The sequence below is a fragment of the Xyrauchen texanus genome, chromosome 16 (assembly GCF_025860055.1).
Source record: "Xyrauchen texanus isolate HMW12.3.18 chromosome 16, RBS_HiC_50CHRs, whole genome shotgun sequence".
Classification (NCBI taxonomy): domain Eukaryota; kingdom Metazoa; phylum Chordata; class Actinopteri; order Cypriniformes; family Catostomidae; genus Xyrauchen; species Xyrauchen texanus.
In genome coordinates, this window is record NC_068291.1 from 684,501 (window position 1) to 707,293 (window position 22,793).

Genomic DNA, 22,793 nt, shown 5'->3' on the forward strand with positions numbered 1-22,793 from the left:
ATTACTGGGCAGTACGCTGTCAGAGCCAAATCTTCGGATTTAGACCAATTAACTCTGTATCCAGAGAACTAGAAATGGCATGAATAATTCTGTGGAGGCGAGGCATAGATCCAATGGGGTCGGAGATGAATAATAAAATATAATCTGCGTAAATCAAAAGCTTATGAGCCATACCTCCCACCATTACCCCTGGAAAATCATCTTCCTTTCTTATCGCAGCTGCTGGTTCCAGGGCAAGACAGAGCAATAATGGGGACAGGGGCAGGGTGCCCCAATCCAGATAAAATTATCTGAAATTAATCCATTTGTTTGTTTTGCTGGTTCCGGGTATCTATAATGTACCTTAATCCACACAATAAAAGTCTTCCCGAACCCGTATATTTCCAAAATTTAAAAAGATAATCCCATTCTACCATATTAATTGCATCAAGTGAGATGGCCGCGACTGGAGTCTGATCATTCGCCACTGACCACATAATATTGATGAAACACCTAATGTTATCAGAAGAGTTACAACCCCAAATAAACCCCACCTGATCTATATGTATAAGAGATGTCATAACTTAATTGGTTAGCCAAAATATTTGACAATATTTTTACGTCTAGCTGGATCAGGGAAATTGGACGATAACTCTTACACTCACTTGGACTTTTGACCTTTTTAAGAATCAGACTGATCCAGGCCTGTGTCATGGTTGGCGGACGCTTTCCATTCTTTAATGATTCTGTATAAATGTCCAACAAATGTGGAGCCAGTTCTGTAAAAACTCCACCTTCTGTGACAAAATAGTATTATATCTGTATTTGAATCGGGTGAATTCTTGGAATGTCATCAGATGACATTCGGTGCTTCAGCTCTGCCTCAGTACTTTTAATATTCCCTTCCAATTCCATAAGTTCTCATGCTTTGAATTTTTTGGTGATTGAGGCATACTGTATTCGTCAGCGGATCGCCAAGCTGGAACCCTGTGAGCTCGCTCGATTTCCAGTTTATGGCCTGTTATGTCAAGCAGATTCGGAAAGAGCCCGTCCAGGATTTTCTCCATATCCTGTCCCTCTTCACCCACAAGAATTCCAACGATTCAGACATTATTCCACCATCTACGATTCTCCATGTCCTCCAATTCCCTCTCTGATGACTCTAGATAATCGATCCGTTTCTCAACATCCCCCACTCTTGTAACCACCTCCATGGTGGTGATCGGTCGACCTATTACAGCAAGATGCTCCAAGTCAGCAACGACCTTCATCAGCATTGCCGACATGTTCAACATTTCCCGCCGCTTTTCCTTGTTCTTCTCGGGGCTGTCAGCTTGAGCACGTAAGTGTCTTTTAAAGTCTCCAGAGCCTGAGGATTTTAAATTCTTTGACATAGTGTCTACCAAGAACAGTTATGAAATCTCACCGTTTATGTCATTAAAAATATTAAAAGTAGCAAAGTGCGCAGAGCTCGCCGTTTACATGTCCGAAACTCGCATGGTGTCACGTGACTCTCAAAAATATATTTTTAATTAATTTAATGTTCGGAATCGGAGTTATTCATGTTTTCATTTTAGGTGTCAAATCTTTGTCCCCTTCACATGACTATTTAATGTAAAGTTAAAAGGGCTCCAAAGGCCACTTATTTTGCCCATGGGTTTTTGGCTTTTTATCTGTGTTTGTATTTGGTGGGGTGAGGGGGCGCGCCAACATTGATATCGCATACCCTCATCAAATGTGTAGATGTAGCCCTGAACCAAATGACTTCTAGACACGAATCAAAGATGTTTTACTAAATAGAGCTACTGTAAAAATGTATAGCTGGTGTTTTATTTATTTGAGACAATGAATATAAACAGGTGAATCCCACATAACCTTTCAAGAAAATGCCCAGGTGATATTTCACCCAAGAGAAAGAAATAAGAAATTGTATTTAGAAAAAAAAGCAGGTTTTAGGACCATAATGTGAAAAAATCTCATTCTCATTACTGTAGTATGGGATTTGTAAAGTAATTTGTTTACTGCCTTTTAATTTATCCTGATTTATAAAAAAAAAAAACTGTTGTTATTACTAATAAATGATGTAATAAGAATTTATTGAGAATTTATTGAGGGAAAAAAACCCCTCAAAAATAAAAAGTCTGGAGAATTATACATTTTCATTAATTTGTAATGAAAATAATATCACAATGCCAAGAAACCTAATGTTCCTGAAGTAAGTGTCATTTTCCTTATATTAACTTTTTCTTTTGATTTTTGGATGAAATATGATAAGTTTCAAACAGAGGCTGGAGATATTTTACATTTTGTATACTGGATATTAAAGACTGAATTGTCATTGTTTTCAATATTAACCAGTCCAGTGTGCTTTGTGTTTCAGAAGAGAATGAAGCGCAGTATTGCGAGACATCATGCCCCTGACGTGGTTAAAGGATACTACCAGAGGTAAAACTCACTCACACTGGTGTTATGAGAATAACACACATGTGATCTCCAGCCCTCCCCAACCCCACCTGCACCTGCCATAATGACACATTAGAGGCGTTCACACAGGACACAGTCTGGCCCTAACACATAAAGCACAAAGGAATGGAATAAAATGCATGGGTCTTGGGATGTGTTTATTAAAGTTCAAGTATTTTTTGCTTGACACATCGTCTTAATGCAATTGAGCATTTAAGCAAAAAACAAAACCTGTCAAGAACATATCCTGCTCCCATTTTCTCCATAATCAAAAGAAACAAATAAGAAATGGTATGTTTCATTTGGAAAACAAAGCCTATTTTTTAGGGCCATTTAAGAGAGTTTTCGTGTCAGTTCCACACATTTAACCCTCTAATTCTCATTACTAATGGTGTGAATCTTTAGGTTATAAGCACATGAATTAGATTTGCAATTTATAGGTTTTTGATTAAAAACTATTTTGTGCAAATTCAGAACAATTCAATTCACAACGAAATTTGATTAAAACAATGCAGAATCGAATCATTCATTCAAAGACATTTTAGTATTCGTTAAATACTTTCCCTAATGTGTCATATACAAGGAACAATTAAAATATTCCATATTTCACTATAAAAATTTCATAAATTTTTTCTAGTTCTGGAAAACACAATTTTAAAATGTCCTGTTATTTCCAGGTTTTCCATGACATTGGGATCCCTGAATCAGTATCCAAATATTATTACATTAAAGGAACATCCTTCAGTTTCCTCAAGGCCTCATATAAATAAGGAAAAGAGAAAAGAAAATAAACTAGATGACTTTAACTTAAATGTTTTTGCATGACAATCCCCATCTAAACAGTGATACTAGTGAAATTGCACTTTATATCTTATAGAAAATAATGGCTACGTTTCACCGCAATGACAACATTTTCAGTTGTGGTCACACAAAGGCTGCTTGGAAAACGGAGGTTCGTTAATCAGTTAACATCTTAACCGACAGCGTTTTTGGATGAATGGAACTCTTAAAGAAACTGGTCTCAGTACAGTTTAAAAAGCACTTTATTTTCATCCTTGCTTCATGTACAGAGCCAGCATTTTCCAGTTTTCTGATGCTGCCAATGAGCTGGCAGCTTTACATTGCTTTGAGGGCGTTTTACTCGAGACAAGAGCGTGAGCTGTCAATTATTCATATCATAGTCAGTGACTATCTTGAGGAGAGATCAGACATGAGTTGCTCGAAAGCTGTTCAGAAAAAGTTGCAGTGAGAGTTACGGACGGATTGGGCATGACTCCATGAAGGGTGACTAGTTCAGTGCTTGCCTGTGAGGAGATGATCCACCTGTATGAGGGTGTGCTCTCAAAGGCGCGCTAGAGAATGTCGCCGCACATTTCTCCATTAAATCACACATGAAACGAATTAAATATTTACAACTCTAATACCGAAGAACTTGGGACATTATGAAAAATGTTAATAAAAACAAAAAGGAGTGATTTGTAAATTATATTTCCCCATTGCTATATTGAAAACACTAAAACTACACATTATATGATGTTTTACCTTCCGAATTTCATTGTTTGTTTTTTTAAATTACAAGGAGATGTTAAACAGGTATTCAAGTCATAGTATATAAAGATTCTCTAAAAACAGCCGAGTCCTTCAAGAGCAAGGATCATTCCAGACTTGTCAATTTGCCAACAGATGCTTCAGCAAATAATCCAGCACTTTGAGAACAATGATCCACAAAGACAAATTGGAAGGACCATTTCACCCTCTGCCGTGCACAATATAGTTAGAAGGGATCTGGTCAAATCTCTGTGCATAAATGGCAAGACGAAAACTACTTCTGAATGTTCATGATCTCTAATCTCTCAGACATTATTGTCTTAAAAACATCATTCATCTGTAATGGATATCATGAACATGGGCTTGGGATTACTTTAGTAAACCTTTGTTAGTGAACAGCACTCGCTGCTGCACCCATAGATGCAAGTTAAGACTTTACTATGTAAAGGAGAAGCCGTACATCATCACTGTCCAGAAGTGCTGCCGACTTCTCTGGGCTCGCTCTCATCTTTAGTAAACCTTTGTTACTCAACACCACTCACTGCTGCTTCCAAAGATGCAAGTTAAGACTTTACTATGTAAAGGAGAAGGCATACATCATCACTGTCCAGAAGCACTGCTGACTTATCTGGGCTCGCTCTCAACTTTAGTAAACCTTTGTTAGTCAACACCACTCGCCGCTGCATCCACAGATGCATGTTAAGACTTTACTATGTAAAAATATCTTAGGTGGAATGTAGAAGAGTGAAACCATGTTTGTTGGTCCAATGAGTCCACGTTTCAAATAGTTTTTGAAAAACACAGCCACTGTGTTCTCTGGGCCAAAGAGGAAAAGGACCATCCAATCTGTTATCAGGGTCAAGTCCAAAAGCCAGTGTCTGCATGGGCCAGGAGTGTGTCAGCGCCCATGCAGTCCTGACCATCTCCAATTGAGAATGTGTGGTGCATTATAAAAGCAATGATGACCCCGTACAATTGAGCAGATGAAGACCTACATAATTCCACTATTTAAACTTAACAAACCTGTGTCTTCAGTGCCTAAATGTTCAATAAGTATTATTAGAAGAAATGGTGATGTTTCACAGGGGTAAACACTCGACTGTCCCATCTTTATTGGAGTGTGTTGCAATCATCTGATTTTAAATTATTGTACATAAAAACAACAATTAAATTCTTAAGGTGAAACATCATATAATGTGTAGTTTTAGTGTTTTCAAAATAGCAAAGGGTGAATATCATTTACAAATCACTACTGCTTGTTTTTATTAGCTTTTTTTTTTAATACTGTCCCAACTTTTTCAGAATTGGGGTTTCATTTAAAAATCCTGTTCACTGTTAATAAATCAATTTGGTGAAAATTAAGGGCATTTAAAGGTATTAAAAAGTCTTAAATTACATTTCCCGAAGTAGTATAGTATTTTGTTTGAACATTTCCCTCCTTGGGTCGTAAGGTTGAATGAAAAGCTTACAAACGAACACCTTCGCAGATATCAGAGAATTGAGTTGGTGCAATGTTTTCACTTGGCGTGTGTGCGTTCGGTGTATTGTACTGTGATTTTCCCCACTCATTTTCTCCTTTGACATTTCAACATTAACAGACTTTGCGATTGCATGAGAGAAGGCACATGTCAATAAGTTGTAGTGTATATTTCAACATGTCCTCAAATGTTCATTCATGTTTCTTTTTTCAAGCTATATGTTGGAGGGAGCACTGTGCCCCACTCTGTTTGAAAGGCCAGTTATCTGTTACACGCACCATTAAAGAGCATGAATACAACAAACATGACATTTGAAAGCTTAAACTGAAATCGTGTTTCTCCAAAAAACTACATCTGACTCCAGTGATGAAACAAGATGTCCTGTAGTGTTGACACATCCTGTTAATTCACAAAATGAAAGCACCACTCATACAGGTTGAACAAAGACATTTGACTGCTCTTTCAAACGTTGTTTCCCCGATTTGGCTAAAATGTGCTCATGTTGGACAAGAGCCTCAATGAAGAGCACTAAAAAAACTAAAATAAATGGATTCTTATGTTAGATTTATTTTGGAGCGATGTCCAGTGGAGGAACCTTGAGTTATGTATGAACATAAGCATAAGAAATTATCTTTAATAACTACTCTAGATGTCTGCATAAATATACACTCTGTAGGCATACAGTATCAGACCAGCCCTTTACCCGCTACGTGTCATTTAATATGTGACATCATGTTGCATCTAGTGGCGGGTACGTTTATGCATTAATCCCGATAGTGATCTTAATCATACATATTTTTGAAAAGGCTATTAAAAAGTATTGAATTGGATGTGCTGATACCTGCAGATACTCCGGCAAAGCTTTATGAAATGTAACCCTGTCATATGTTGCTTATAAACTCACAGAAACCAGATAACATCTGAATGAGCGCTGAAGTGTGGTGGATCTGTGAGGGTTTGTGGTTTTGCTGGTTAATGATCTGTCTCGTCTGGTTTGGGCTTTGAATCCAACAGGGACGCTGACATGTCCTGGCTGGTCTGTTCATGTTGTTCTTGTTGACGTTCTTCATTGTTGTTGTTTGTGGTAATGAAGGTACCGCAGTGAAGCTGAGACGCGTCCTACAGCACCCGTTCTGCTGGAGCTCGCCAACCAGGTAATGACCTCACCTCCATCATCTGCCTGCTTTCTCTTCAAAGTCAAGCGTTCTTTATTATTCTTCAGTACTACTGCAGTACAAATATAATTAACCCAGAAGATTCAAAGACTCGTTTAGAGTTTTCTCAGTCTGTTAGTACTTATGATAATTGGGCAAATGGTTCTGCCTATTAACCAATTATTATTTCATGCAATTAGACTTTATGGAAAATACTTCTGTGTCATTTCCATAAGTGACCTTCATAAATGTGTCTGCAATCTGCAGAGGTCATTGGTTAATATCAGTATTTACATACTGAAGCTCTTTCTCTTTTAAAACCTTCATTAAATGTGCAGGTGGCTATGGCAACAGTGATATTAAAGTCATACTCATGTCAGTAGTGATAGTAAGCACTCGGATCACAGTCAAGCCGAGTTCATGGGTTCGGTTTCCAGGAAACACATTTAAAAGGTGCTTGTGTAGGTTCCCACAGATCACGTGGTTCAGAATGAATGCTGTTGGTAAGCTCTTCTCAGCATTACAGCAAATCAGCACAGTATTACTTAACACTGGCTCATGAGGGTTTAATGACCAGTCAATGGTGTCAACAGGGCACTCTGATGTGTCCTATTAAGGTCTGATCTGTTCATGCCCTTGACCATGACCTTTAAACATCTTACACAGGGTGGAGTGGTGGTGGTGGCGTAGTGGGCTAAAGCACATAACTGTTAATCAGAAGGTTGCTGGTTCGATCCCCACAGTCACCACCATTGTGTCCTTGAGTAAGGCACTTAACTCCAGGTTGCTCCGGGGGGATTGTCCCTGTAATAAATGCACTGTAAGTCGCTTTGGATAAAAGCATCTGCCAAATGCATAAATGTAAATGCTCAAGACGAGTTGAGATGAACTGGTTTATACCTCGCTTTATGATCTCACGTGTTCTCTTGAACAGATATTTACTGCAGATCTTATAGGAGACCAATATAGCTTCCTTTCCATCCTCAAAAGAGTCGATATACCCAGCATTGCCAGCAGTCCAGGCCTGGAAATTCTCCCTTTTTTAAATCTCTTAACTCTTCTGCATGCTGTGATTAAGCACACAAAATCTCAGGAAGTTTTCTGTGTCTTTTTGGAGACATTTACACACACAAGTAAAAACTGCATGTCTTGTTGATATGACATACTTTTGTGAAGTTGTCAGCAGTGTAACTTGCTATACTCGATCATTTATGCAATACTCCTAAATTTAAAACTACATTTGACATGTTTAAGAGATTTCTTACCAGAGGCACTTTTGTTGGTGCTGTGTCTGTAGATGCTTCACAGACTAGAGTCTTGTGAACAGTATTCAACCACTTTTATTCATTTAAATGAAGTGAAAATAGCGAGGCTCATGCCATCTCAAATTTGTGTGACTTTATATTTGCAGATATATATGATGAAGATATGATGCGTTTACTATACAATGTTAATGGAGACCAAACCTTTCAAGCTCTAAAGGCATCATAAAGATAATTCATAGGACTTCAGTTGTTCGTCTTCTGAAGCGTGTACAGCGTTCTATATGAGGAAGTGTAATTGAGCTTCAAATCATGATCGCGCAAAGGAGAATAACGAGAATACAATCATTTTATTTTAAGTGATCTCTTGTTTTAAGGTCATGAATATTTTGTGTATTGAAGTGTGTTATTGCAGAGAGAACTGTTGTCTCTTACTACAGCTGCCAGATGTTTGTGTGTATTGAGGACCTATGTCTCTGCTCAGGTGGACATGTCTCCTGCTCTGTTGGCTCGTGTGGTGGTGGAGTGTTTTGTGGAGGAGACTGAAGGTGCAGTCCGTGAGTACATGTCTTTATTTTCTAATGAACCACACACACACACACACACACACACACTGCAGATAGATGTATACCATCGGATTGTTTCCCGTCTTTCCTCTTTTGGAAAGAGGTTTGTGGTAAAGGAAAGAGTGAAGAATGATTAAAGAATACAGTAGTTCAACAGTGGACTTCTTTCACCATTAACACCTGTCTCTGGTTGCACCAGCTGTGCGTAAGGTCTCACTTAAGTTGAGATGTAATGTACACACTAAGGGTTTAGTAACTATTAGTTAGTTTGTAACTAAGTCAGTGCTTAATTTGGTTGCACCACATGTTCTCTTAAGGCAACACTTAACTAGTAGGTCGTAAGCTCTCCGTAAAGTAATATGACGTTTACCTGTATTGATCCAATAAACAGCCTTGAAATTTGTACACAGAAATGTTTCAGTTTGATCTTGTTACGATTGATGTTCAAACCTCGTTTGCTCGTGTAAATGTCAGCTGTAATAAAGTATATCCCCATTAAAATACCATACGTAATAAAACAAGATTTCATTAATGCTAAATTATGTAAATAACAATATTGAATAACTGTATGTAAACTAAATAAATCAATACTGATACAGCTGACTGGAAAAACACACATTTATTCATTTTAATATGGTATATATTTCGTATGTGTTGAAACTTGACAACATACACAGGAAAGTGCACCATTAGATCGGTTTCATGCTGCAGACGTTTTTTAAGTTATGTTTTCTCCCGTAAATGTAAACGCACGTAAATGTCAACATCATCATATATGTCGAAAGGATTGAAGCCTGTCAATCAAAACATGAGTTCATTGATGTCATTCAGTGAGTCTGTGATTTATTCCAATATTTAGTTCATAAGTAGGGTTACGTCCTACCTAAATTTAATGGTGCGATCCTTTAAGATATAGTAGTGTGTTAATTGTGACTTAGTGCCCATTTACGCCACAACTAGACTAAGTTGTAATGTGCATATATCTGCTGCAACCGGCCCCGGGTCACTCACACTGACTGTCTCTGTGCTCTCATCATCTGCCATCTCGGTATCATGTGATTGGTCAATAGTGGAAGTGAATTACACATCATCAGTGGCTCGTGTGTCCAGTGGAAGAAGAAATGCTCTTTTAATTTGGTTTTCATATATTGAGAGGAATGATTCACGTGTCTTGTTTCTTTTATTCCTGAATCTTGAGAATAAAACCAGTCGGCGTGTTGTGTTTGTACAGTTTCTAGAGGCTACACCTTTTATGTTTTCATCTTTTCTAGCCTTGTTTTGGGAGCGTCACTTGATTGCTCTTGCCGCCCCCACCAGCACAGCTCACAATCTAATGAAAGTGACGTCTACTTTGTCACATTGTCTTCTCGCCCAGTCAGCCGCTTGGCCCTCGGCGTGAACTTCAGAGCGCACAGGCTGCACGGTTCAATCACTGAATCTCCCTGTCTGAATATTACACTTTTGCCAAGATGATTGTCTTTGCTAGCAATTAGCTCAAAGGTTTGTCCAGCGCTATCGGCAAACGCATCCATCATTCCCGCTCACTCTTTTCCAGACGTGTGTGTTTCCAGTGCGACGCACAAATCGATAGCCTCATATACTCCAGACAACGCCTCTCAGCCAGTGAGCAACTTGCCTTCATACACTATCTTTATTTTCTTTCATTCCCTCTTTTCCCTGTTTGCATATAAGAGACACAGAAATTGTGCCTTTGGGATGTGTGAATATATATCCAATCACTTGAGCGGCTCGATAGAGAGTTTGAACTATTTCTGATGTCTTTCGTGTCTGTTGTGTAGGTAGCACACAAACTGACGGATGCGCATGGAAATAAATCAATACGTTCAGGGCGTTTTCAGAGGATATCGAATATGAAATCAACATCTAGCCTATAATCCTGCCTCTGGTGCAGACACGACTGTTCCTAGAAAGCAAGTCATACACTATCACTGCTGTGAATCAGCCATTCTTGTCTAATCTCGGTGATATTTTTCTGTGTTATGATGTTCAATTGAGATGACTATGTGGAATTCAAATCCACCTAATAATGCTGATAAGATTTATTTCCGGCTGATACAGTTCAGGAGCTCTTCATTTATCAATGAAAACAATGAAATCCTCATTATACAATATTTTTCACAATTGCCTAAAACATTTGCACAGTTCTGTGTGTGTGTGTATGTATATATATTATTTAATTTTGTGTCAGACCCCTGGATTTAAAAAACAGCACATCACTATTTGAAAAAAGTCCTTTTTGATCAAATCTAGACAGCAGCATCACTCCAACAACTTATCCTTGAGTAATCATGATAAATTGATCATTTAGTACAAGACAGACTCATCTATGACAAGTGCTACAGGAAGTGTGGGGTGAAAGGTCACCTAAGAATCTGGACAAACTGACAGCTTGAATAACAAGGATCTGTAAAGCTGTCATTACTGCACATGGAGGATTATTGGATGAGAACTCTTTGAAGTAGTTTAAGAAGTTCTGAACATTTTATTCAGTCACTTTAATACTTAATTTTAATTTTAATACTTAAATTACTATTTTATTCACGTTATTAATGTTCTGACTATACATTGTGATCAGTTGAATGCCACTTTGGTTAATAAAAGTGCCAATTTCTTTCCATAAAAGCAAAATCGGTACATTATTTCAAACTTGATGCCTTTTTTAAGGTTTCAGTGAATTAAATATGTAAAAGGATGGTTCACCCAAAAATTTAAATTCTCTCATTTATGCCATCTCAAACTTATATGACTTTCTTTATTGCATTGTTCTGAATCGTTAGATAACCATATGGTTTATTGTAGTATAAACTTTCCTGCTGCATGTTCACAACCTTCATATTGGCCGGTTCTGTATACTGATCTGCTCCATTATGGGTTCTTGAGCTGAAGGTAAGTGCATGAGGCAAATGATTGTGGGCTTTGAATAATGAGATCCAGTCTCTTCATTAGCAGCTGGAGGAGGCGGGTGAGGTAAGCAATGCCGAAGCACTAGCCTTGACAAGTATACTAATTACTAGCGTGCAGCACGGTAGCTGGAGTCAGCCGTACTGCAGCACAGAGCTGTGAAGCGGACCGAGCTGTAACCCTGCTATCAGACACAATCAGATGGAGGCAGATCAGTTGTGCTCCAGTAACCCTGCTGAGATTCATACCTCCACCACCGCTGCTGCAGCACCAGAGGAGAAGAGCTGCTCTTCCTTTCCCGTTTTCTCTCTGTGCGGTGAGCAGTGGAGGATGGGCGTTTAAAGAAGTAAATATGAAAATCAAATGAGGGCTTCAGGCAGCCGTAGAGATTTGCAGAGCTGTCCTCCGGCGTCTAACAGCCTCATACATCACGGCTCGCAAGTAGTCAGTCCCTCTAGTATCTGTAAATGTTTTTAGATATTAGCCAATTTATATGCTCCCAGATTCATCATGGAAAATCAGCTTTAGCAGGGGCACATTATCAGCGTGCGCATCATGAAGTTTGATGTACGATGGCTTTGAGTCGTTGGGCTACGCTCTGCAAGCCGAGGAGGAGGGGGTCTCGATTATAACCAAAAGAAGAGGGCTTTTTAATTAATAAACAAACTCTGGAGCTCATCAGCGTCAGGGGTGATAATGATTGTCATCCATTATTGTTTATGACGATCGTCCGTCAACATGTGATGCCTTCTAATGAGGTTTCCATCCATTTTTTTGGTCCTCCATAATGGCTTTCTCATCCTAGCAGAGAGGCGAGCGAAGGTTGCATCGCTTTCTACTACCCCATTCATCATATCATCAGAGGTTGTTAAAGGTGGCTGTGTTTTTGATAAACAGCGCGTCCGTGTTCTGGAACATCTCCCGGCAGAGGGGGGTGTCTTCCCTCTTCAGATAAGGACGCCTCAGTTGGAATTTATGTCGATGCAGGACAATTACATTAAATTCAGTGTGTGTTTACAGTGTTGAGTTGTTTTGTGTGCGGAGGCGTCTTTAATAAATGTATGCTGATGCCAGGGTCTGCGGCCACGCAAGGATGTTCCGTCTGTTGTTATTTACTGCGCCGTTTGTGTGCTGCATATCCAAGACCGCAAATGGCATTACAGCCCGTGATGAATGAGCGTTAGAGTAAACTCATTTTAAAAGCGGCCTGATTTATTAGCACTGGCCTCCATTTTCATCAGGTCAGTGCCTGGCTGAAACCTCACAATGTCAGATTCAAGGTCACCCGTTTTACGATCATTTTTAACCCCATCCCTCTGAAAATGGAGGAAAATGTCTTCGGTCACTTATCATCTCTCCTGCAGAAGGAGAGCACAGAGGACGTGCGGCCGTTTGAAGCAGGTGCTGTTGCGTGATGTGTGAAATGCGATGGTGGTCAACCTCCAATTACGAGTCCTGGTCAGACAAGGCCTTTAATGGCGGCTGCTTGCCTTCGGGGAGGTCTATTACACACTAGTGTTTTGCAGGACCAGCATCAAATCTATAAAAGTACCATTAGAAGGGAAAAAATCAATCAAAATGCCATTAAAGTGGAATAAGTTACTAGTATTGCTGATGTGGTTGCGGCTTCTTTGATTTCGCCTCAGATTATTAGGCGCAGTGGGCTAGTGACTTTGTTAAGGGGAACGAGTGTTGTTGGAGAGTAATACGTCTCTTGGCTTCATAAAGTTTCCGGCCTCATATTTCCTGCTTTATTGATTATCCATTATCATTTGTCATGAGGTGTCCTAACTCAAGGGGAAATATAGCTCTCTTCATTGGCGAGCGGAGCGTGGGTGCGCTGTATGGATCTACTGCTGAAGGTAGCAATTTGGGAGAAAAATGAGCTGAAAAACAAGGCGGTGCTTGTGGAGAGGACTGCTGACTTTGCTTTGTTCCCTCTTGCTCTTCTAGCAGGAGGATGAATACGATGTTTTGATGTCAGGACTGAGTTGTAGTTGTGTTCTGATATAGGGACATGATGGTGAACCACGGTGGAGCTTTTTAAAGGACTTGTATCCTGGAAAACAGGATTTTCCTTGAGTGTGAAGTACTATGTAGACAGTGTTGGAGTTCATTTTGTGGACTTGGTCTCGAGCAGTGTTAATCTCGTCAACGAAATCAATTAAAAGTTTGTTGACTAAGGATAATGAATGCAAGACAAAAAAGATGTGTCAATAATTAAACGATTTTACAAACAGTTATTCTTGTTTTAAGCATAAATCTCACTAAATTTGATTCGATTTCTCTCAAAACTAGACTTAAAATCTCAGTTTGCTTGTCAAGTAAATAAATCATGTTTTAAGAATGTTTAGATATTTTTACTGGAAAAGAAGACAAAAATACTTATCTTGAAAATATATATTTTTTAAATTTGTTTTACTCACAGACAAAAATTATAGTGAGCAATAGTTAAGTATATGTCTTTGACTTACAGTACGTTTCATTTGAACAGGTGTTGCTCATTCACGATTTAGAGGAGTCAATTATCTTTAAAATAAGCCCACACATCAAGTAATCGGATGCGTTGATATGGAACTCTAAACCAATCAGTATTGCTCCAACCAGTGGTAATAATCCTCCGTATTTGGGCAGAGATTTATGTGCTCAATCACAATAATTACATATGTCCACCAGGAGATGGCACCAAATACATGACACAGATTCAATGATGACTCAAATGTCACAGAATGAAACTCATTCTGTGAAATCTCATGACTAAAATCATGTCTGCATGCTTTACAAACCTTTAGTCATTGTTGTGTTTGCATGTGTAATTAGTTCTTATGTACAATTATTATCTTTTATTTGTTTGGAGATGCTTTTGGACTCTACGATAAATGATATTTGTAATGTTATAACTTTTGATTGCTTTGTCATATCAAAACAAATATTTTCTCAGATACAGTTGAGCCCTCTTATTTACACCGAGATATATAATGATAAATAAGACAATTCTTTTTAAAAGTCTATTTTTTTCATTAATTTCTTTGGCTGAGAGTCTCAGAATTTATCATAATCTATATAATTAAAAAATCTGAAAAGTTTTCTTTAAAACCCAAACACATGACCCTCCTCGTTTTTATTTTTTTATTTTTACTAGCATTTAATTTTGGGTATGCCATTGAAACAGGAAATCCTTAAAAACACCCTCAGAGCTTAAATGGTTAAATTAAGAAAGGTTTTATACAAATGTTCCAGATACATGTAGATCCTTTTCGCTAATCATTTATTAAAATTAGCCTACAAATGTAATGTTCTAAAATAATCCGGATTATGACATCACGACCATGAGTTTATTACCATATGATCATCTATCAATACCAATGTTCAGCTACTAGATCTATCCTGATGAATGGCTGTGTGAACTGGGATGGTATGCATCAGGTTAGCCAATCATAACAGAGATGATTTACATATAGAACTCTTAAAGATACAGTAGCAAAAACTTTCTATTGAAGGAAACTGTTAGCTATTTTTCTAAGGAATGATAACGAAAATGTCTGTATTACCTCACAGATTTCACTGAATCACCCGTCTCTGTGACGGCACTACTGTAGACTCAAATGATTAGTTGTTTAGCCAATCGGAAGACTCTTGCCTGTCAGTAATTTTGCACATTCAAAGGGCAGCCCATATATGGGCAGCAGGAAACTGAGAGTGTGGCAGTTGAAGCAGATCCGTGATATTCATGAGACTCCATCTCTGATTACAATAGAACAATAATATCTTTGGTGGGCGGGGTTTTAAAGAGAGAGGGCGTGAATTCAGTGGCAGAAGTTCCATAATGCCTTGTATTGCTTACAGTGCAGGGGAGAATAAGCAGTCATAACAGGGGGCTTTTACATATTAAAGTCTTAAAGGCACAGTAGCAAAAAACGTTTGTTTATTTGTAAGGGTCAGAGAGGGAAAAATACATTAGATCCTTGTCTACAGTAGCATTACAAGGGTCCTCCGGTAAAAGAACAATGTAAAATAATAGTATCAATAAAACAACCCCTTTGAAGGATCATTTATTTCATAGTACTCAGATTTGTTTGACCTGAACTAGGTCTTGCGCTTCCCATCATGCACTGCTCAGTCTCTAATTAACTCTTCAGCTCAAACTATTGAAAGCCACCATGCCTCTGTCGCTCTCATATGTATATATCATTACAGTGACACACAATGATTCAATCAGCAAATGTGAATATATTTGAAAATGATGAGTTTAGCGTTGCAGTAATAGAGAATGAATCCAGTGGCTTGTGTGCATATTTATAATGTTAATGCAGTTTAAACACGAGACATACAGAATATTCATCCTTCACAACACATATAACACACACTACAGACACATACAAGAGTCATACAAGATTCAACCTAATCGATATCTTCTCAATTAAATCAAATACTGCACCTGACCTCGAGTGCTCTGGAAATGTTTATCGCATGTTTTTGTGGTCTATGTTCTTCAACAGCTTCCAGACACGTTCTCAACAACATGCTGCGAGAGCCGTATTTAATTGCAGACCGGCTGTTGGCTAAACATGTGGAGCAGGTACCAAACAAACACACTGACATGTTTCTCCATTTTAAAGCTGAAGTGTGTACTTTTTGTGGCACTAGTATCACCAATGGATTTAAAAAAGTAAAGACTCTTCACCCTCATGTTGTTCCAAACCTGTATGTCTGACTTTCTGCTGCAGAATGTTTAGTAGATTGTTCATGCTGCTCTTTTCCATATGCTGAATGTGGATTGGGACTGTTGAGCATTTAAAAATGATCGAAGTATCATAAAAGTAGCCCATATGACTCGTGCACTCTATTCCAAGTCTTCTGAAGTCATACACATTACCAGACAAAATCTGTGCATGCAAAACTCATGAGTTCTGCTCATTCCCCGCCCCTTACATGCGTGTTTATTAAATATTTAATCTACCAATAAGAGTGTAGTACTCTCTGCTCGTTAGACATTTTTAAAGTCATTATTCACTAATATTCGTGCTCTCACAGTTCGCATTCAAACATGATGTACAGAGTAAAAACACATTTAAATGTGCACTGCTGATTGACAGATTTAAATGTTTTGAACTGAACACAAGCGCGGATGAGATCCGAGAGCTTATGTGGATGTGAAGCATTCCTTTAATGTTGTGATTGTGGCATTCATTGAGGTCAGTGATGATGTTGACAGTGCTGTTTGTAACTGAGAGTAATATATCTGTGGTCTCTCTCAGTGCACAGTTAATGACTGCTGTTATGGACCGCTGGTGGACTGCATCAAACAGTATCCTTCACATAAAACTTTAAACCTCAGATTGATGAGCAGATGAGCTTCACCTGACAGAAAAGCCTCGTTTCAGGAGGTGTGTCTGAGGCACATTGCTTCTCTGATTGGGGCAGTTTCACAGACAATGATGACATGTTTTTATGTTTAGAAGTGTAAAACTTTATATTTTCATTTTTTCTTTGAATTATTTAGTGTAGATTTGTAAAGTTATACTTGGTAATATTCATTTCAAAAATGAGTTATTCAGTAATTGAGCTGCTGAGCGAGTGACAGTTCATTTGGCTTCTTTCTCTCAATTTGAATTGCAAAAATAGTATTTGCTGTTGTCTTCCATTCACCGCTATAGAAATGTACCCTGCTATACTTTAAAAGATGAACATTCAAGTCTGTATGCATACTAAACACTTGCAGCAATAGTATGGTAGTGTGCTCTTGAGAACAAAGGCTGTTAATACTGCTGAAGCCCTCTGACAGACAGTATTGTATAGTCTGCATCTGTTATTATACTTGATTGGGTTTCATTTGACAGGATGTGTTATTTTGAGTGTGTTTTAGTTCAGATGGGTTGTGTAGTGTGTGCTTTCATAGTGTCTCTCACTTCTGATATTAAAACAAGCACACATTCTTCTGCTGTTGCCACAGCAACCCTGATTTGCTGTCAACATGTTTCCATGGCAACCGAGCACAGGTAACCTGCACCTGATACAGGAATCTGTATGTAAAAGTGGACCATTTCACTTCAGTTATCAAGGAAAACAAACAGAATTCACACACTATTTCACCTGAACAACTTGTGTCAGTCTCTAAATGTCATGAGTGAGTTTTTGTTATTGTGAAGTTTGTATGTGGGATGTCTTTAACCAAATGATCACAGTGCTATTGGTGTGGAACATGAAGAAATTCTACGAGACAAACTGAGGGACAGAAAGCTGTCGTTTTTAGGTAAGACTCTGTCTGATGCAATGCTGCATGAAAACTGTACTACAATATACAGCTGTGATCCACCTCAACCCCTATTATCACATCCAGCTCGCACACCGCTTCATTTCTGTGTCAGTGAAATACAGCATCACTTCTTTAAGCGTCTTGTGTAAATGCACGTATGCCACATTAAAGAGCTGTGTGGTTAAAATGCCCCCTCTTAAATAAACCGTGAAATCGGTGGATTACTATTCCCGAAGGAATGACTCTTATGAGTCGGTTCTTTTGAATCTACAGCGTGAAACTGACTGTGTGACCAGTGTAGTTTGATTCCAGAACAAATGACTCTTATTAGACTGTTTATTATTGTTGCATCATTCTTGTTCAGGTCATTGTCATCTTGTGTTTATCATCATTTCGTTGGATTCTTAAGCATCAGTGTTCATATGTACACCGGGTGTTCGGGTGATGAGGATTCAGGTGTGAAATGACCTCTTTTAGGATGAGGTGAGAGAGTCGTGACCTGTCTGAGGTTGTTCAGGCTGATGGGTCACAGCAGCTGACATGGGTCATTAATTCTGATCAGAAGTGATGTACAAAGACCCCGAGACTGAGCACAAAGCCCGAACCCTCGCTCTCAACACCCCCTCTCACCCAAGAGCTGTTCAGCTTGACTGGACATCAGGTGGTCAGTGTGATTTAATGGAGAAATCAGGTGTTTCACTGCAGCAGGACTCAAGGACACTGACTGAGGTCACACACACTCCAGAACAAACACACACTAAGAGAGTTTTGTGCAGTACCAGCAAATATTTACCAGATGACACCGGGTCACCTCTTCCTCGTGTGGAGGATATAAATGAGATGTGTGTGAGGAATGATCCATGTTCTGATGACGTTGTGTTTTGTGCTTTCTTCATTTCTTCACGTTTATATCTTCACTATCTTAAACTTCTTGTCCACACAGATGAAAACCAGCTGCGGGCCAAAGGATATGACAAGACACCTGACATTATTCTAGAGGTGCCGATAGGTGTGTTTTCTGTTCCTCTGTATAAATTCAACTTTTAATTGCAAGCTCAGTTCATAATCATGACTCCAAACATGTAGATCTGTTGGATAGCATCAAGTATATTATCAAGTACCCTGTTGCCTCACGCATCATCTCTCCATGTGCTGAGACTGATTCAGGCAAACGTAGCTCTGATATCTAAACGTCTTCTATGTGTCTGCAGCTGTTGAAGGTCATATAGTTCACTGGATTGAGAGCAAAGCTTCATTTGGAGATGATCACAGCCATCACACTTACCTGAATGAACAGTTCTGGAGTTACTGCAACAGGTCAGACCACAAACATTTATCAGATAAACCAAACCCTTCAAACCTCTGTTCTGATCTCCGTCACAAATCACATGCTAGACCTCACTGACATAAAACAACAATAGTGAAGTTTACTCGACACAACACTTGCTGTTCATCAGGAAAGATTACACAACCGTAAAGTTGAGTTTCATCTCAGATGATCAAACAGGAAGTCTCTTAGGTCCAGAAAGAGTTTCTGCAATATTAAATGAGATCCTCTCTGCCAGTTTCCATGTTTGTTTACGTGGCCCAAATGATTCGATTGAAAAGATAATCTGACTCTGCAGCCTTAACTTCAGTTGGCCGCTCTCTGTGAAGCTCTTGATTGATCCTACTCTCTATTTTCATTCAACCTCTGACATATCTAAAAACGTCCATTTCATGAAACCTAAACTGTAACTATAAAACCTACATGCACTCTCAATATCACTGTCACGTTTCTGCTAAATTTGAACGCCTCATTCAGACATTTCTATTCATCCCCCACCGCTTTGCATGTTCATTTGTAAAATATTTGATCATTTAATAATGCTTTCAACTACTCACAAGATTGTAGTGCTCTCACTCACTTTTTGCTGTACTCTCAACACATTATACTGTATATAAATATATAGATTTCCCCAACAATAGGCACAGAAAATGAGAAAAGTGTTTGAAGAGTTTTTTCCAGTAGTAATTGTAATATAGTGACTACTGTAAGTGTCCAAGACTAAATTGCACAATATCACAGTCATAATCAGATTTAATTAATTTATTTCATGTCAAATGTGCACATGTGAGTGTTTAACAAAGGTGTTTCAAGTGGTCAGACTGAATTGAAGTAAAAAAAAAAATGCACACCAATGAGTATTCAGATGATGAGAATGTAAAAAGACAAATATTTTAATAACAAGTATATTGACTAGTTCAGTTCTTTCACTGGTCACATTATTTATCTGATATAGTTGCACGCATTCAGTCTTATGGATCGCATTTCCAGCATGTATAGAGTGTGTGTGTGTGTGTGTGTGTGTGTGTGTGTGTGTGTGTGTGTGTGTGTGTGTGTGTGTGTGTGTGTGTGTGTGTGTGTGTGTGTGTGTGCACAGACGTGACATGGCACATGCTGTCATGTTTGTCCGCTGCCTTGTCAGATAAACTTTGGCATGTCAAAAAAAGAATGTCAGACCCTTCAACGTGCACCTTTTGTAATTTTTAATTGACATTTACATTTGACATTTGGAGCACAGGACCGCCTGTGTCCACCTTCACTTCATCTCGTCTCATTCAGTGTATGGTTGGCTCCGGAGGTCCGGCCCTTTTCGTGGGACATGACTTCATCCTTCTGTTTAGACAAATCTCTGTGAAATATTGAAAAGGTCAGCGAGTTTCCTTCCCAGTGACCTTCCCAACATTACTGGCACATTTCTAATTAGAGCAGTACATCTGAGTGACACTTCTACTGATTTGCTTATTTAAGTGTTTGACTTCGTTTTAAACAAATGGCAGCATTTCTAATCAATGTTAATTGTTCTTTGTTTTCCCTTGAAGACCTTGTGAATTTGAAATTGCAGTTTTGTGGCTTTCAGTTCATGTCTATTAGCTTTTAGGTCATCAATATGCACTTTTAAAAGTTGACAAAATGATTTATTAGCAGATGGACACATTCAAATGTAGCGAATCAGCTCTATATTCTTCCACCATTAGGTAGCGAATCAGCTCTATGAAATATTAATAATCAATCATAACTTGTTATAATCGATTATGAATATTTGGATCAGTTAATCAGGTTAACTTGATGTAGCTACATTAACATTACAACCAAATACTCGGTTCATCCCGTGAACACTCAATATTGGTTATAAATTAATTAATTAATAGAAAGGTACATTTCCGGGGCATGGGAAATGAACAAGACTTTATTAACTAGACTAAACATTTAAACTACTCTAACATACATATACATACATTCATACAGTTTACCAAGGGAAAGAGGGCTGAAGCAGAATACAGGAAGGCAAGAAGTTGTAGCATTGTTTGAAGTTCAGCAGATCAACAGCCTGAGCAAACCATCATATTAGTTCTGACACGCCCTTTTTAGAAAGGGGTTAAGGATACTTAATGTATCAAATAATGAGACTAAGTTTGATACTTGCATGTCCCATTTGAATTAAACTGTCCTGATGCAATTTGTTGAGGCTCCAGTTGATCTTTGATGATGTTATCTTGATGAGAGAGAGAGAACCAGTGGGAGTCAGAGACAAGGCCGTAGCCTGGCACACGCTTGGGAGTCCTTGGGGGCCTTCTAGTTCAGCATCATCTTCATTAGGACTTCTCCGGAAGGCCCAAGAGAGTAAGAGAGCACGAGGCTCAGAGAACCAGAAAGCAAGAGATAAGAGACAGGGCTAAGAGCGAGCTAAGAGAGAGCGAGGAAGTGGGCGCAGCAATTTTATACCCTCAGGGAACAGGTCCCACCTCTCATTGGCTCGACCAATAAGAAGGGTTTGAGTTCTAGGCGGGAAGTTGGTTTATTGCTCTTTGTTGTAAAATTGCCCATTGCATGTGCAAGAAAGAAAATAGGAAATATACTTGTAATACTAATATGTTGTTGTTATCGACATATCATGTACACAGTCATTTCAATCTTCAAAATACCAAGTTATAGAGACCAAATATGCCACACATATGATTTTGGTTAATCATAGTATGCAAAGTCTGAAACATTAACCCATTAGTTTGCAAGAAAACATAGATCAAGCACATTTAAGGGAAAATGTGAGATGGCACATTAGATACATGTCAATATTTATCACATGGATATATAGAATATATATATAGGATTAACAGGGTTCATTTCTCTTTCTCAGTAAGAGAATGAAGTGAGGGTCAGCACTTCTCTGAACATTCCTTTGGAGGTCGTAAAAGTCTCCCTTACTCTGGGCATGAGAGAGTTCCTTTGTCAAAGCTCATTTGCATGTTTATGACAGTAAGAGATTTTGGGCTGAATGACTCAAAAGATAGTAAAACATCGCGTAATATCATTCTACAGAGATCTTATATTCGAATTCAGCTCGGACAAATCGTAAGGTTTAATTTGATACCAAGAAACATGTGTTTAGTACACTTAGAAAGGGAATATACACTGAGGCTATTAAATATGAGGCCTCAGAGTTTAAAACACACAACGAAACAGTTCTAACGAGTTTGATATACCTCAGAAATACACAACATACAGGGATTACACGTATTTCATTAGCAATATGCAGTTCTGTGTTTAACTGAAAAACACACACACATTTTTACGTTCAAAGTTTCCCCCTTCCTGTCCACACGATAAGCACGTGGTGAGCATGCGGATGTCACATGCGGTTCTCTGTCAATAGTTCATTGTCTCTTTGTCAATACATTTATTGTGCTTGTGGAGGCTGGTTGGCGCTATTTCAGTAATTAGGGGAGTTTTTAACAGTAAGTTCTTGTTTGTTCGTGAATCTGTTAAGGCCACTGATCCTCCACCATACCTTACACAAAATTAACAATATTTCTCCTCTGGACAAAACATCCCAAAATGTATTGATAACATCATCTTGCACTCAGGGGCATATCCAATTTTTTGTCCAATCAGATGATCCTTTAGAATGAGAAAGTCCCTCCCCCTCAAGCTACCTTCCTCTGACTAGCAACACCAAGTAGCAAATCAAGGATCATTGCTGTAACATAAACTAAAGCCTATTGGCTATACAAATTAAAAGGGGTAAGTCCCTCAGGATGTCATGCCCCAACTTCCTGTTTCAATAGGAAATATGTCAACACAGGAAGGAGTTTATGGCAAAATGACACAAATAATTTCATCT

At 38.6% G+C, this 22,793-nt stretch overlaps 1 protein-coding gene across 1 annotated transcript in view; it reads left to right on the forward strand.

Annotated features, from left to right (window-relative positions):
* The window catches only part of cdin1 (CDAN1 interacting nuclease 1), a 103,683-nt gene that overhangs the window by 41,642 nt on the left and 39,248 nt on the right, over positions 1-22,793 (forward strand). Inside the window, exons 4-11 of the mRNA XM_052145723.1 lie at positions 2,360-2,424; positions 6,562-6,622; positions 8,369-8,441; positions 15,872-15,951; positions 16,631-16,680; positions 17,558-17,625; positions 18,572-18,637; positions 18,840-18,945. Of these exons, the coding sequence (XP_052001683.1) occupies positions 2,360-2,424; positions 6,562-6,622; positions 8,369-8,441; positions 15,872-15,951; positions 16,631-16,680; positions 17,558-17,625; positions 18,572-18,637; positions 18,840-18,945 (569 nt within the window). The remainder of the gene's footprint in view (positions 1-2,359; positions 2,425-6,561; positions 6,623-8,368; positions 8,442-15,871; positions 15,952-16,630; positions 16,681-17,557; positions 17,626-18,571; positions 18,638-18,839; positions 18,946-22,793) is intronic.